This window comes from Primulina huaijiensis, chromosome 9, assembly GCF_012295235.1.
Source record: "Primulina huaijiensis isolate GDHJ02 chromosome 9, ASM1229523v2, whole genome shotgun sequence".
NCBI lineage: Eukaryota > Viridiplantae > Streptophyta > Magnoliopsida > Lamiales > Gesneriaceae > Primulina > Primulina huaijiensis.
Genome location: NC_133314.1, coordinates 22,825,235 through 22,835,789, shown reverse-complemented (window position 1 = coordinate 22,835,789; position 10,555 = coordinate 22,825,235). Strand labels below are relative to the sequence as shown.

Below are 10,555 nucleotides of genomic sequence, written 5' to 3'. Positions count from 1 at the left end.
TGCCCAAAAAAGAAGTTGGTAGTTTCTGTTTTCAAATTGTAAGTTGCTAGCTAGCTAGGTTCAATTAATGAATTTTGTTTTTAACGCTGAAAGGGAAGCTTATTTATAGTGGGTTGCAGAAAGGTCTAGGGTTTGATTTTGAATGGAAAAAAACTCGCTGTGTACGTACTAATCGGAACGTTGGACTGTATGAAAACCACGGGGCATATATTTTGACAAATATGGAGGAATTGAATAAAAGATTGACTCCATAGGCCTTTCTTTCATATCTTCAGGTCCAGAACTTGTAATCCTTCAAAGACGCTCAGTTAATCTTTTTTTGGACGACACATTTTAATAACATATATATATCAGAATTCAGAGCGTTGAAATTATGCAAAAATTTTCACAAGCTCACATATATATTACGTGCATTCATAATTAATATAAACTCTCTCCTGAGTAATTGACACACACACACACACAAAAACACACACACACACATATTAGTAAAAGATGCACACACGTTGCATGTGTTAATATTATTTTTAATTTGTTCAAATTATATTAAATAATTAACACGAAATTATTTTCAATTTAGAAAAGTTGTTCGATTTAAAAAAGAATTTTTAATAGATTTTTTCTATGTAAAATATGAAAAGACTTGAGGAAGTTTTTAATAATGTAAAAAGAGTAATTATGAAATTAAACACATTTGATATATGCGGTGCTAGCTAGCATTAAATTAAAATTATGGGGTTTACAAAGTACATGATATATAATGACTGTGTGATGTAGAGACGCATTCTTTTGATCAATTAATGTGATAGTCTTTCCCCAAATGGAGAAATCGAACCCTTCTAACTCGGACACCCGGCCCGCACGACTTTCTTGGTCACGTAATAACTATAGAACAAACGGTCTTTATTACGTGGTTAGATAATTTATAGTGTACTTTTCTTTATTTAATAGTTGGAGCTAGCTAGCTAGAGGTTGTCAAATGTTGTGTCATTATATAGCCACAACATTTATTATTTGGCTAGATCTTAGCATTTATTACGTGTTAGATAATTTATGTCTTTTTTTTCCATAAAAATTAAGAAATTTATTGTTAAAATAAAAGTTTACAAGCAAGCAAACTTATTATTTTATATGTAAGGCATGCATATCGATGTCTGTGAATTATTTATTTCGTTTCAGGTAAAAGAGGAATGTCTCTGAGAACATTCTCATGAATATATTAACTAATTTACTACTCATCTCTTTGTTTTTCTTTCATTGAAATTTGTGTTGAAACTGATTTCTTTCAAAGTAGAAACAGTCCAACATTTTATTTAATTAATATTAGTAACGGCAGTCTTATTCCAAAACAAGAAAGCGGAGTCCGGAGATTAATCAGCGAGAATGAAATCCTGATCGATATATATATCGACGAGTACTAGAACGTGGATGGTTGGTTGGTTGGTTGGTTGGTTGATTTCTCTCCGGTCTTTACATTACATATTTTCAGGGAAACACCGATCCCTGAAAATTATAACAATTAATGCCGTCGAAGTTAATATCGTTTTCATTTATAATTATTATTATATAAAGATTTTGTGTAAGGTTGGTTGAATATTATTAATCAACACATAAATTGTTTCAACTTCAATCGTACTTGTGTTGTTAATTTGGCCATCAAGAAAAGTGTGGGAAAAAAGTATTTGTCGGGGAAACCACTGGAAATTGGTTTGAAAGTGCTTCAGAAAACAATTCCAAAATAAAATCGCTCGAGGAATACGGAAATTTGACACTTTCTGATCGCCGCCTGGGAAATATCAAGAGCCGTGTCTCTATTTTTAAGTATCTACGACCACATACCATTGAATTTACGTACTGCAAAGTTTAAAAATACATTATTGGTTATTAATTATCATCAATATACCATATATATATATATATATATGAAACCTAATTTGATAGTCCACGATCTTGATTTGTCGAGGCTTCCAAACAGTCCTCATGGTCTCGTACGAAAAATTGCATAGAATCACCCGAAAAGAACGACTAAACTTGTTTATTGATAACTAACTAGTTAGCTATTCAAAAAAAAAGAAAAAGATAACTACTAGTTAGATAATGACGTTGAATTCCAAAATAAATTAAAGATCTTAAAGTATATGCAAAAAAACAGAAGATTGCATATGAATATACATGAGAATCCATAGGAGATGTATACTGATACCCCGGGATGTCCCCATGGATAGTGCCCGGGATGTCCCGGACCATGGATAGTGTCCGGGTCAGGAAGATGGGTTATTCCCGGATCATGGGCGATCCGAGTCAATAAGATGAGAATCTGAGTAAAATACGTATCTCAAGTTGCCTTGGACCTCGAAAGTATAACTTGATAGGGAGAATCTGTGGAGAAGCCCATCAAAGAGCCGAGTCGTTGAACATCCGAGACTTAACCACCCCAGGCTATTGGATGGCCGGGTTCTCATGTAAGTTCTTGAGAGGTTCTCCCTAGACCACTTTGATATGAGTGCCACATGTAATCACACCGGAAAAATAAGGTGTGGGCGGTCGACCTATCTCTGACACCAATCCAAGTGGTTGACAAAATCAGACAGGCGGGATGTGACTAGTATGAGATTTGACATGTCAAGATATAGGGTACAATCAGCCGTCCTACTATAATTAATGATCAGCACTATAATTAATGATCAGCACAAAGAACGAGATCATCATTACATTTTCTACTATAAATATCAAGTTCTCTCCTTGCATTTATTCTCTATTCTGATATTGAATGCACACATTTATTACTCACCATCCACACCAATCTCACAACCATCACCNTAATTTATTTTACAATTTTTTATTTTCATGAGGTTATTTAAGTCATTTTCTATGTTAGTTTAATATGATCATTAATATTGTATTGAATTCAATCAAAATAGTTATTAATTTGATTTTGCTTTTAAATTTAATTCAATTACATGTTACATATTTAAAATCTACTCTAATACTATTATAAATATATAAGTTTGAATTGTGAGCTTACTATTTTATCTTTTTATTTATTTTCTTTTACAATTTGTTATATTCATGAGGTTCTTTAAATTATTCTCTATTATTAATTTGATTTTACTTTTAAATTTAATTTAATTACATGTTACATATTTAAAAAAAATTAATATTACTAACATCTATTTTACTATTATAAATATATGAGTTTGAATTGTGAGCTTACTATTTTACCACTTCATTTATTTTACAATTTATCATGTTCACGAGGTTCTTTAAATTATTTTCTACGTTAGTTTAATAAGATTATTAATAGAGTACTTAGTTAATGTATTTATTATTTTAATTTTACTTTTAAATTTAATTTAATTACATGTTACATTTTTTAAAAAAACAATTAATATTACTAACATCTATTTTACTATTATAAATATATGAGTTTGAATTGTGAGCTTACTATTTTACCATTTCATTTATTTTTACAATTTGTCATGTTCACGAGGTTCTTTAAATTATTTTCTACGTTAGTTTAATAGGATTATTAATAGAGTACTTAGTTAAGGTATTTATTATTTTAATTTTACTTTTAAATTCAATTACTCTAATTCAATCCAAATAGTTATTAATTTGATTTTATTTTTAAATTTAATTTAATTACATGTTACATATTTAAAAAAAATTAATATTACTAACATCCATTTTACTATTATAAATATATGAGTTTGAATTGTGAGCTTACTATTTTACTATTTCATTTATTTTAGAATTTGTCATGTTCATGAGGTTCTTTAAATTATTTTCTATGTTAGTTTAATAGGATTATTAATAGAGTCCTTAGTTAAGGTATTTAATATTTTAATTTTACTTTTAAATTTAAATTTAATAATTTAATTATAAATTGACATCAAATTCATAGAAAATAACTATACTAATGTTATAAATTAAAAAAATTGTTAATTTTCCGAATATTAAGGGAATAATGGGAAGACGAATGGAGACGAGTGATGTTGAATAAAATTAAATTATTAATAAATATTAACATCATATAAATCATCTTTTTCTAATTAAAAAAAAAAGATATTTTTAGACTACTTATGTATCAACAAAGATACATGATTGAGAGAAAATATTTGTATGTAAGTGATTTCAATGCAAATATTTAAGCATTTAGTCAATTTCAATATATGATGCTAAACAAATATCTCTAAATAATATCTATTAATTATTATCTCTATTATAAATATATGAGTTTGAATTGTGAGCTTACTATTTTACCCTTTCATTTATTTTACAATTTGTTATGTTTATGAGGTTCTTTAAGTCATTTTCTATGTTAGTTTAATATGATCATTAATTGTGTACTTAATTCAATCAAAATAGTTATTAATTTGATTTAATTTAATTAGTAAATTTATACATTGCAGTCAAATTCATGAAAATTTCTACCATATTAATGATAGATAATAATGGGAAGACGAAGGGAGATGAGACGGATTGAATAAAAATAAATTATTAATAAATATTAAGGTCATATAAAACTTCTTTCTCTCATTTAGAATATAGATATTTTCAAATTCTTCATGTGTCAATTAAGATACGTGATTGAGAGAAATGTTTGTATGTAATTGATTTCAAACACAGGTTTTAAGTCATTTGGTCAATTTTTTATATATATGCTGCTAAATAAATATTACTAAATAATATGCTTCATTTGATCATTTAATGTTCTTGCAATGAGATGAGTTTTTTACCCTAGCATTAACAAGTTTTATTATTATATGTCATTTGTGTTGATTATGTTGTATGGATGTCATATAAAATGTTAATATTTCTCAAAGAATAAAATCGTTTTTCAAAAAGAAAAATTTCTTCATCCTGAAAAAAAAATACATGAAAAACAAAGTGTACACAATTCTCATTCTATTTATAATGGTATGAGAACAATTCTAAAGCTTTGTGGAAACAATATATCAATTTTGTGAATTTTTAGTAAATTGAGAAATTGAGCCAGTTGCACTTTATTTCCTCTAATATTATCTCGATATATCCCAATGTGGTTAAGATGTTGTTTTTGTCTCTTTTTTAGTCAAAGTGGCTAATCATCAGCTAATTCATAAGATATAAGATGGTAGCATTGAAAATTCCTCGTCAAATAAATTCACTTAGCCAAATAGTGAAATACAAATACAATTTTACAATATTTCATATAATTAATCTTGACTATCATAAAATGCTCATGAAATCTAAACAATTTTATTATTAGATGAGATATTTTATCGTTCCACAAGATATAAAATATTATAAACAAAATGTAAACTCGATAGAAGAAAATTTGTTTTTGTTCAACGAATAATATAATATTATATTATAGACACACAAATGAGATTGAAACTATATTATCCCCATGATATGATGAACGCAATTATTATTCCAAAGCTTCTAAAAAAATGACTAATGAGATGACTTTCCTGAATTGCGTCAAATTAAACGAGGACTCGGTTCTAATATATAGCAATTTGAATAGATTTTCAAGTATTATTTCTTCCAGTGATTGAGAAATAATTGTTAAAAATTTATTAACATTATAGCTGTATGTTGATAATATTGATATTAAATATATAAAAATGATATTACAAATATCACGATATTTGAAGAAATTACAACACCGTTCATTGGTTATGTTGTTGAAGGATATATATGTTATACATAATTTTACTCACAAGTGAAAGCCTATAACGACTAAAAGAATTTTTTCATGTCATAAAATGAAAATCATTCAACAAAAAAAAAAAACAAATAGTCGGAAATATAAGATTACCAGATAAAAACAATGTAGAAAACCGAAAAAATATCGTGATAGGGAAGCAAACTACAAGCATGTCAGATCTCAGATGAGGATTCTAAATAACATAATAAGTTTTAAAGATGATAATATACTTATTGAGTATACCAAAATGGTTATACGCATAATACAAAAACTACGACAAAGAGTTTTTGAGTTGTCAAAATCAACCAAGAAACATATTGAAAAATGTGTCATGTGGATAAGATAACTTTTTCCAATTCATATACCGTCTATGGTCATGATTTTTATTTTTTGTCGTTTGGTTTGTTTCAATTGATAAATGCTACTAGCCATATTTTAATTCATTTAAATTTAAATATTATCAAAATTTCATTAATATATTTTCAACAGTTTAGTTTCTTACGTGCAACGCACGTGCACTTTTCTAGTATATATATATATATATATGTTTAAGTGATGATATTGTTGTTAGTCTCATGTAATCAATCCTACATTAACAATCTCCGGCGATGGTGGTTGCAATCAATATATATTCGAGAATTGATTAGGGTCGCTAATGCTCCCCTTTTAATGGGATTGATCGGTTGCTTGTGACCTCAACCTAGCTATCTCGTAATTTTTGACTGATTCAGAGATGATCGAATCCCCGCAGAAAACGGAACCACGCTGTTTTGTCCTAAAATAATCGAGAATCCCTTCTCACCAATTCGACTCTCACTCTCTCCCTCTTTTGGAAACAAGGGGAGAAGAAGAAGTTGTCCTTTGAGGAACATTTAAGAGACAAAATCAAGAACTGGGAAGCACGTTGTACATTATTATTAATTTTAGAATATTGAATTTGATGGTCTCCAACAAAATAACACCTCTTGTATTTCTTGTTTATATTTTGTGTATATGCTCGGAAGTTGTCAGATTATGTTGATTTGAGTGGTTTGATAATAATCATTAAAATATACCAGGTAAATTCTTTTTTCATTGAGGACTCTATAAAAGTTTTGTACAGTTGACCATGGCGACGAGGGCATTTTGTGGGGTGGCACCTTTCTTTTTACGTAAGAAGGCTTCTGGATTTAAGGTATGCATTTTTCCTTCACGAAAATTGTTTCATTTTTAATGAATTCGAACATTTCTTGACGATAAAATGTGACAGATAGATATGAGAAAGGCCAAAAAATATTGACGTTACTTTGTAAATGGCAGGGGAAATCACAACCAGAGAACAACAAAATCTTTGATGCATCAGAGAATATGAAATTAGGCCTAAAAGGTTCAAAAATCAGCAATTCATGCGGGGTGGCAGGTAACTTTGTAACAATGACGGATCTCAAGAACAAGATTTCCACCTTTAGAGACTTACTTGATTTTGCTCCTTGCAGCGGTTCCGCCACCGTAACTGAGGTAACTCAAATTCTAAATTTTGAGAGTTTTAGTTTTCTTTCTTGGTAAATAATCATATTGGAATTGTGGGGTGTTTCCTCGTCAACAGCTGCTGATATTGACCCTGAACGATATCTTTAAACTTCATCCTAGAATCAAACCTGACCTATCAGTTTCAAAAGTTGAAGGTGCATCGATGCACGAGGTTAGCTGTGTTGTCAATACTTTTGAAAATATTTGGACACTGAAGGGATTAACTGTTATATTGGGTAATATATAATTTTCAAATTTGATCTCATCAAAACAGGCTCTTAAATTCTTCTGTGATGCTATGAAATCACTGGGAGCCTTGTGGACGACAGAGGAGTGGATGGTCAAATGTAAATATGACTCGAATATGAAACTGGGACACATTGAATTGGAGCAAATCAGTATGTTGTTTATGTTGTCTTAATCAAGTTCAGATATTAAATGTAATTTTCATCCAAGGTTTTTGAAATGTTGCGCTTTTAAATCAGCTCTGATGATGCTTGAGGACATAATAAAGCTAGCAAGAGAGAGTTTGTTCGACGAAAGTGATGAAGACGAAGAGATGGGACAGTGTAGTCCTCCAGCAAGCCAAGCATTTGGAAAGTCTCCGTTTGGATCATATTCAGATGACAAGAATTCTCTTTCTGGTTCTCCAGCAACCCCTACTTCAGTCCTTCCCGAAGCATGGAAATCCTCGACTAAAGGAGGGAAAACAGGGTCTTATTCTCCACCACTACTCTTGCCACTCAGGGTTCAAGCAATTGAAAAACTGAACCCCATTGATATAAAGCGCCTTTCGTTTCACATGTTCCCTCATGCTGTCGTACAAGATTCTAATTATTATACCCAAACCCAAAAGGCAGAGAGAGAACAACAGCTTGAGTTAGAAGAAAGGAAGCGTTCTGAAGTGAAGGAAACATGTAGTATCAACGAGGGAGACCAAGATTATGAGATGATACACCATATGGACAAGATCGAGGAAGTTGAGCGAGAAGATGATATGAAAACTGAAATGCCAAAGATCACGAGAACTGGGTTGGTTGAGAAAATAGAGGAAAAGGGCAGAAACTGGATTGCTATCCCGGATAATGAAGCACATGTTACTCATGATGGGCTGACAAAGCAAAAAATGGATGTGATCTTGCCTCCGCCATCACTTCCAAAATTACGATCAAATGTAACAGAATTTGTTACGCCTGTAGTATGTGTTCCACCTACATCATTGCACAATGATGAGGTAAAATTTCAAATACCAGCACCACAGGCTCGAAAGAAAGCAATACCAGTGACACTGTGCCCACAAGCATTATCTGTGCCTGCACCACCACCACCACCACCAGCAGTACCATCACCCCAGCCACCAACACATTTTGTGCTTGCACCGATTCCGCCTCCTCCACCTCCTCCATTGTTTTCCACCACAACATCAAAACCGCTACCACCACCTCCTCCTCCACCCTCGGCTATAAGGACTGGAGCACCACCGCCCCCTCCCCCACCAATGGTAGTGAGGACTGGAGCACCACCGCCCCCTCCCCCACCTATGGGTGGATCAAAGGGGCCAATTCCACCACCACCACCTGGAATGCACATGGCAAATGTGGCTGCTCCCCCACCCCCTCCAGGGCTTGCTGGTGCAAAAAACCTCCGTCCCAAGAAAGCTGTGACAAAACTGAAGAGATCGTCCCAGATGGGCAATCTTTATCGGCTTCTCAAAGGAAAAGTAGAAGGATCAAGTTTAGATGGTAAATCATCAGGGAAAAAAGGTAAAATTGGAGCAGCCTCTGGAGGAAAGCAAGGAATGGCTGATGCTTTGGCAGAAATAACGAAGAGGTATAATACTCTATTCTCATCCATTTACGACACAAAATCATATTTTGAATTCATGACACGCCTTTTGTGGTTCAAAAACATGAAATTTTTTTAAATTTTCTCCCAACTCTTGTGTAAATGTATGATCAGGTCAGCATACTTCCAACAAATTGAAGAAGATGTCAAGAGCTATGAGAAAACAATTAAGGAGGTAAAATTAGCAATAAATTCTTTCCAAACATCAGACATGACCGAGCTCCTGAAATTCCACAAATATGTAGAATCTCATCTTGAAAAACTCACCGATGAAACTCAGGTTTACCCATACTCATTACTTTCACAGAAACACGATTGTTCATTCGACAGTCATATCCCATAAAGTTGCAAAATCTTGTAGGTTCTAGCAAGATTCAAAGATTTCCCTTCAAAGAAATTGGAAGCTTTGAGAATGGCAGCAGCTCTCTACTCAAAGTTAGATTCTGTTGCCAGTACTTTAAAAAACTGGCCAATAATGTCACCTGTTTCCCAACTCCTGGACAAGGCAGAGAGATACTTCAACAAGGTGAGCCTTAACGTTTGTTAACCGAATGAATCCATCTTCTTACTATATTCGAAAAAAATCCCTGTTCATTTCGCTGATTGAGTACTTATCTCAATGGCACCCAGATGAAGGGAGAAATGGATGCCCTGGAGCGTACTAAAGATGAAGAATCCAAGAAATTCAAGGCTCACAAGATCAACTTTGATTTCAACATCATTGTACATATCAAAGAACTTATGGTCGATGTCTCTTCAAGCTGCATGGAACTGGCTATGAAGGTAGCTCATCATTTAATCATTCAGATTGTGCCTCGTGTTTTTTTTTAATCCTAAAACAATGAATAAATTTATATCGGATTCAAATGCAGGAGAAGAGAAATGTCAATGATAGAGGAAATGAAAATGAAGCGAAAAGGAAAGGATCCGCGAAAATGCTTTGGAGAGCCTTCCAATTCGCTTTCCGAGTTTATTCGTTTGCCGGTGGGCATGATGACCGTGCTGATAAGCTCACGAGAGAACTAGCTCAAGAAATCGAAACCAATCCTCATCACTAATCACACGCTGTGTATTCAAGAATGAACGAAATCGGCGACAGTTTTAGAGAGTTGAGGCATTTATGCATATGATCTATCAGACCTCGGCATTTCTTGGCTATGTTGTTTGGTGAGATATTAATATATATATATATAGAGAGAGAGAGAGAGAGAGAGAGAAATAGGGAGACAGTGTGAGGAAGATACATGAGCTAAAATTCTAGCTAGCTTCCTTCAATACTTTGGTATGATTATATACTCTTATTATTATTTATCCACGTGTGACGATTTATTGTGCTTATGTATTTATTTGACTGTCGGGTATTGACGAAAGACATTTTCGTCTATTTCATACATGTAAAGCTTCGTATTATATATTTGAATAAAATATGATAAAAAATCATTGTGATATGTCTTTTTTTTTTAGTTTATAATTTTTTAATTTCTTTATTTTATTTTTGGTTATTAG

The 10,555-nt window shown here is 32.1% G+C and overlaps 1 protein-coding gene across 2 annotated transcripts; it reads left to right on the top strand.

Annotated features, from left to right (window-relative positions):
• Positions 1-6,383: 6,383 nt before the first annotated feature.
• Positions 6,384-10,129, top strand: LOC140984214 (uncharacterized). 2 transcript variants are annotated; one of them, XM_073451469.1, is made up of 10 exons: positions 6,384-6,869; positions 6,995-7,094; positions 7,171-7,192; positions 7,281-7,376; positions 7,479-7,602; positions 7,690-9,034; positions 9,164-9,329; positions 9,411-9,575; positions 9,680-9,832; positions 9,922-10,129. In XM_073451469.1, the coding sequence occupies exons 2-10, from the start codon at positions 7,081-7,083 to the stop codon at positions 10,105-10,107; spliced, it is 2,271 nt and encodes a 756-aa protein (XP_073307570.1). In that variant the 5' UTR covers positions 6,384-6,869; positions 6,995-7,080; the 3' UTR covers positions 10,108-10,129. The 2 variants fall into 2 exon arrangements, with proteins under 2 accessions (XP_073307570.1, XP_073307569.1); XM_073451468.1 differs by having other exon boundaries at positions 6,995-7,192.
• Positions 10,130-10,555: the final 426 nt, after the last annotated feature.

Bases quoted from the DNA above. Each gene is read 5' to 3' on its own strand.
- LOC140984214 (XM_073451468.1), top strand. From the start codon at position 6,804: ATGGCGACGAGGGCATTTTGTGGGGTGGCACCTTTCTTTTTACGTAAG. The intron at 7,603-7,689 runs GTATGTTGTTTA...CTTTTAAATCAG, and splicing joins CATTGAATTGGAGCAAATCA to CTCTGATGATGCTTGAGGAC. The intron at 9,035-9,163 runs GTATAATACTCT...ATGTATGATCAG, and splicing joins TTGGCAGAAATAACGAAGAG to GTCAGCATACTTCCAACAAA.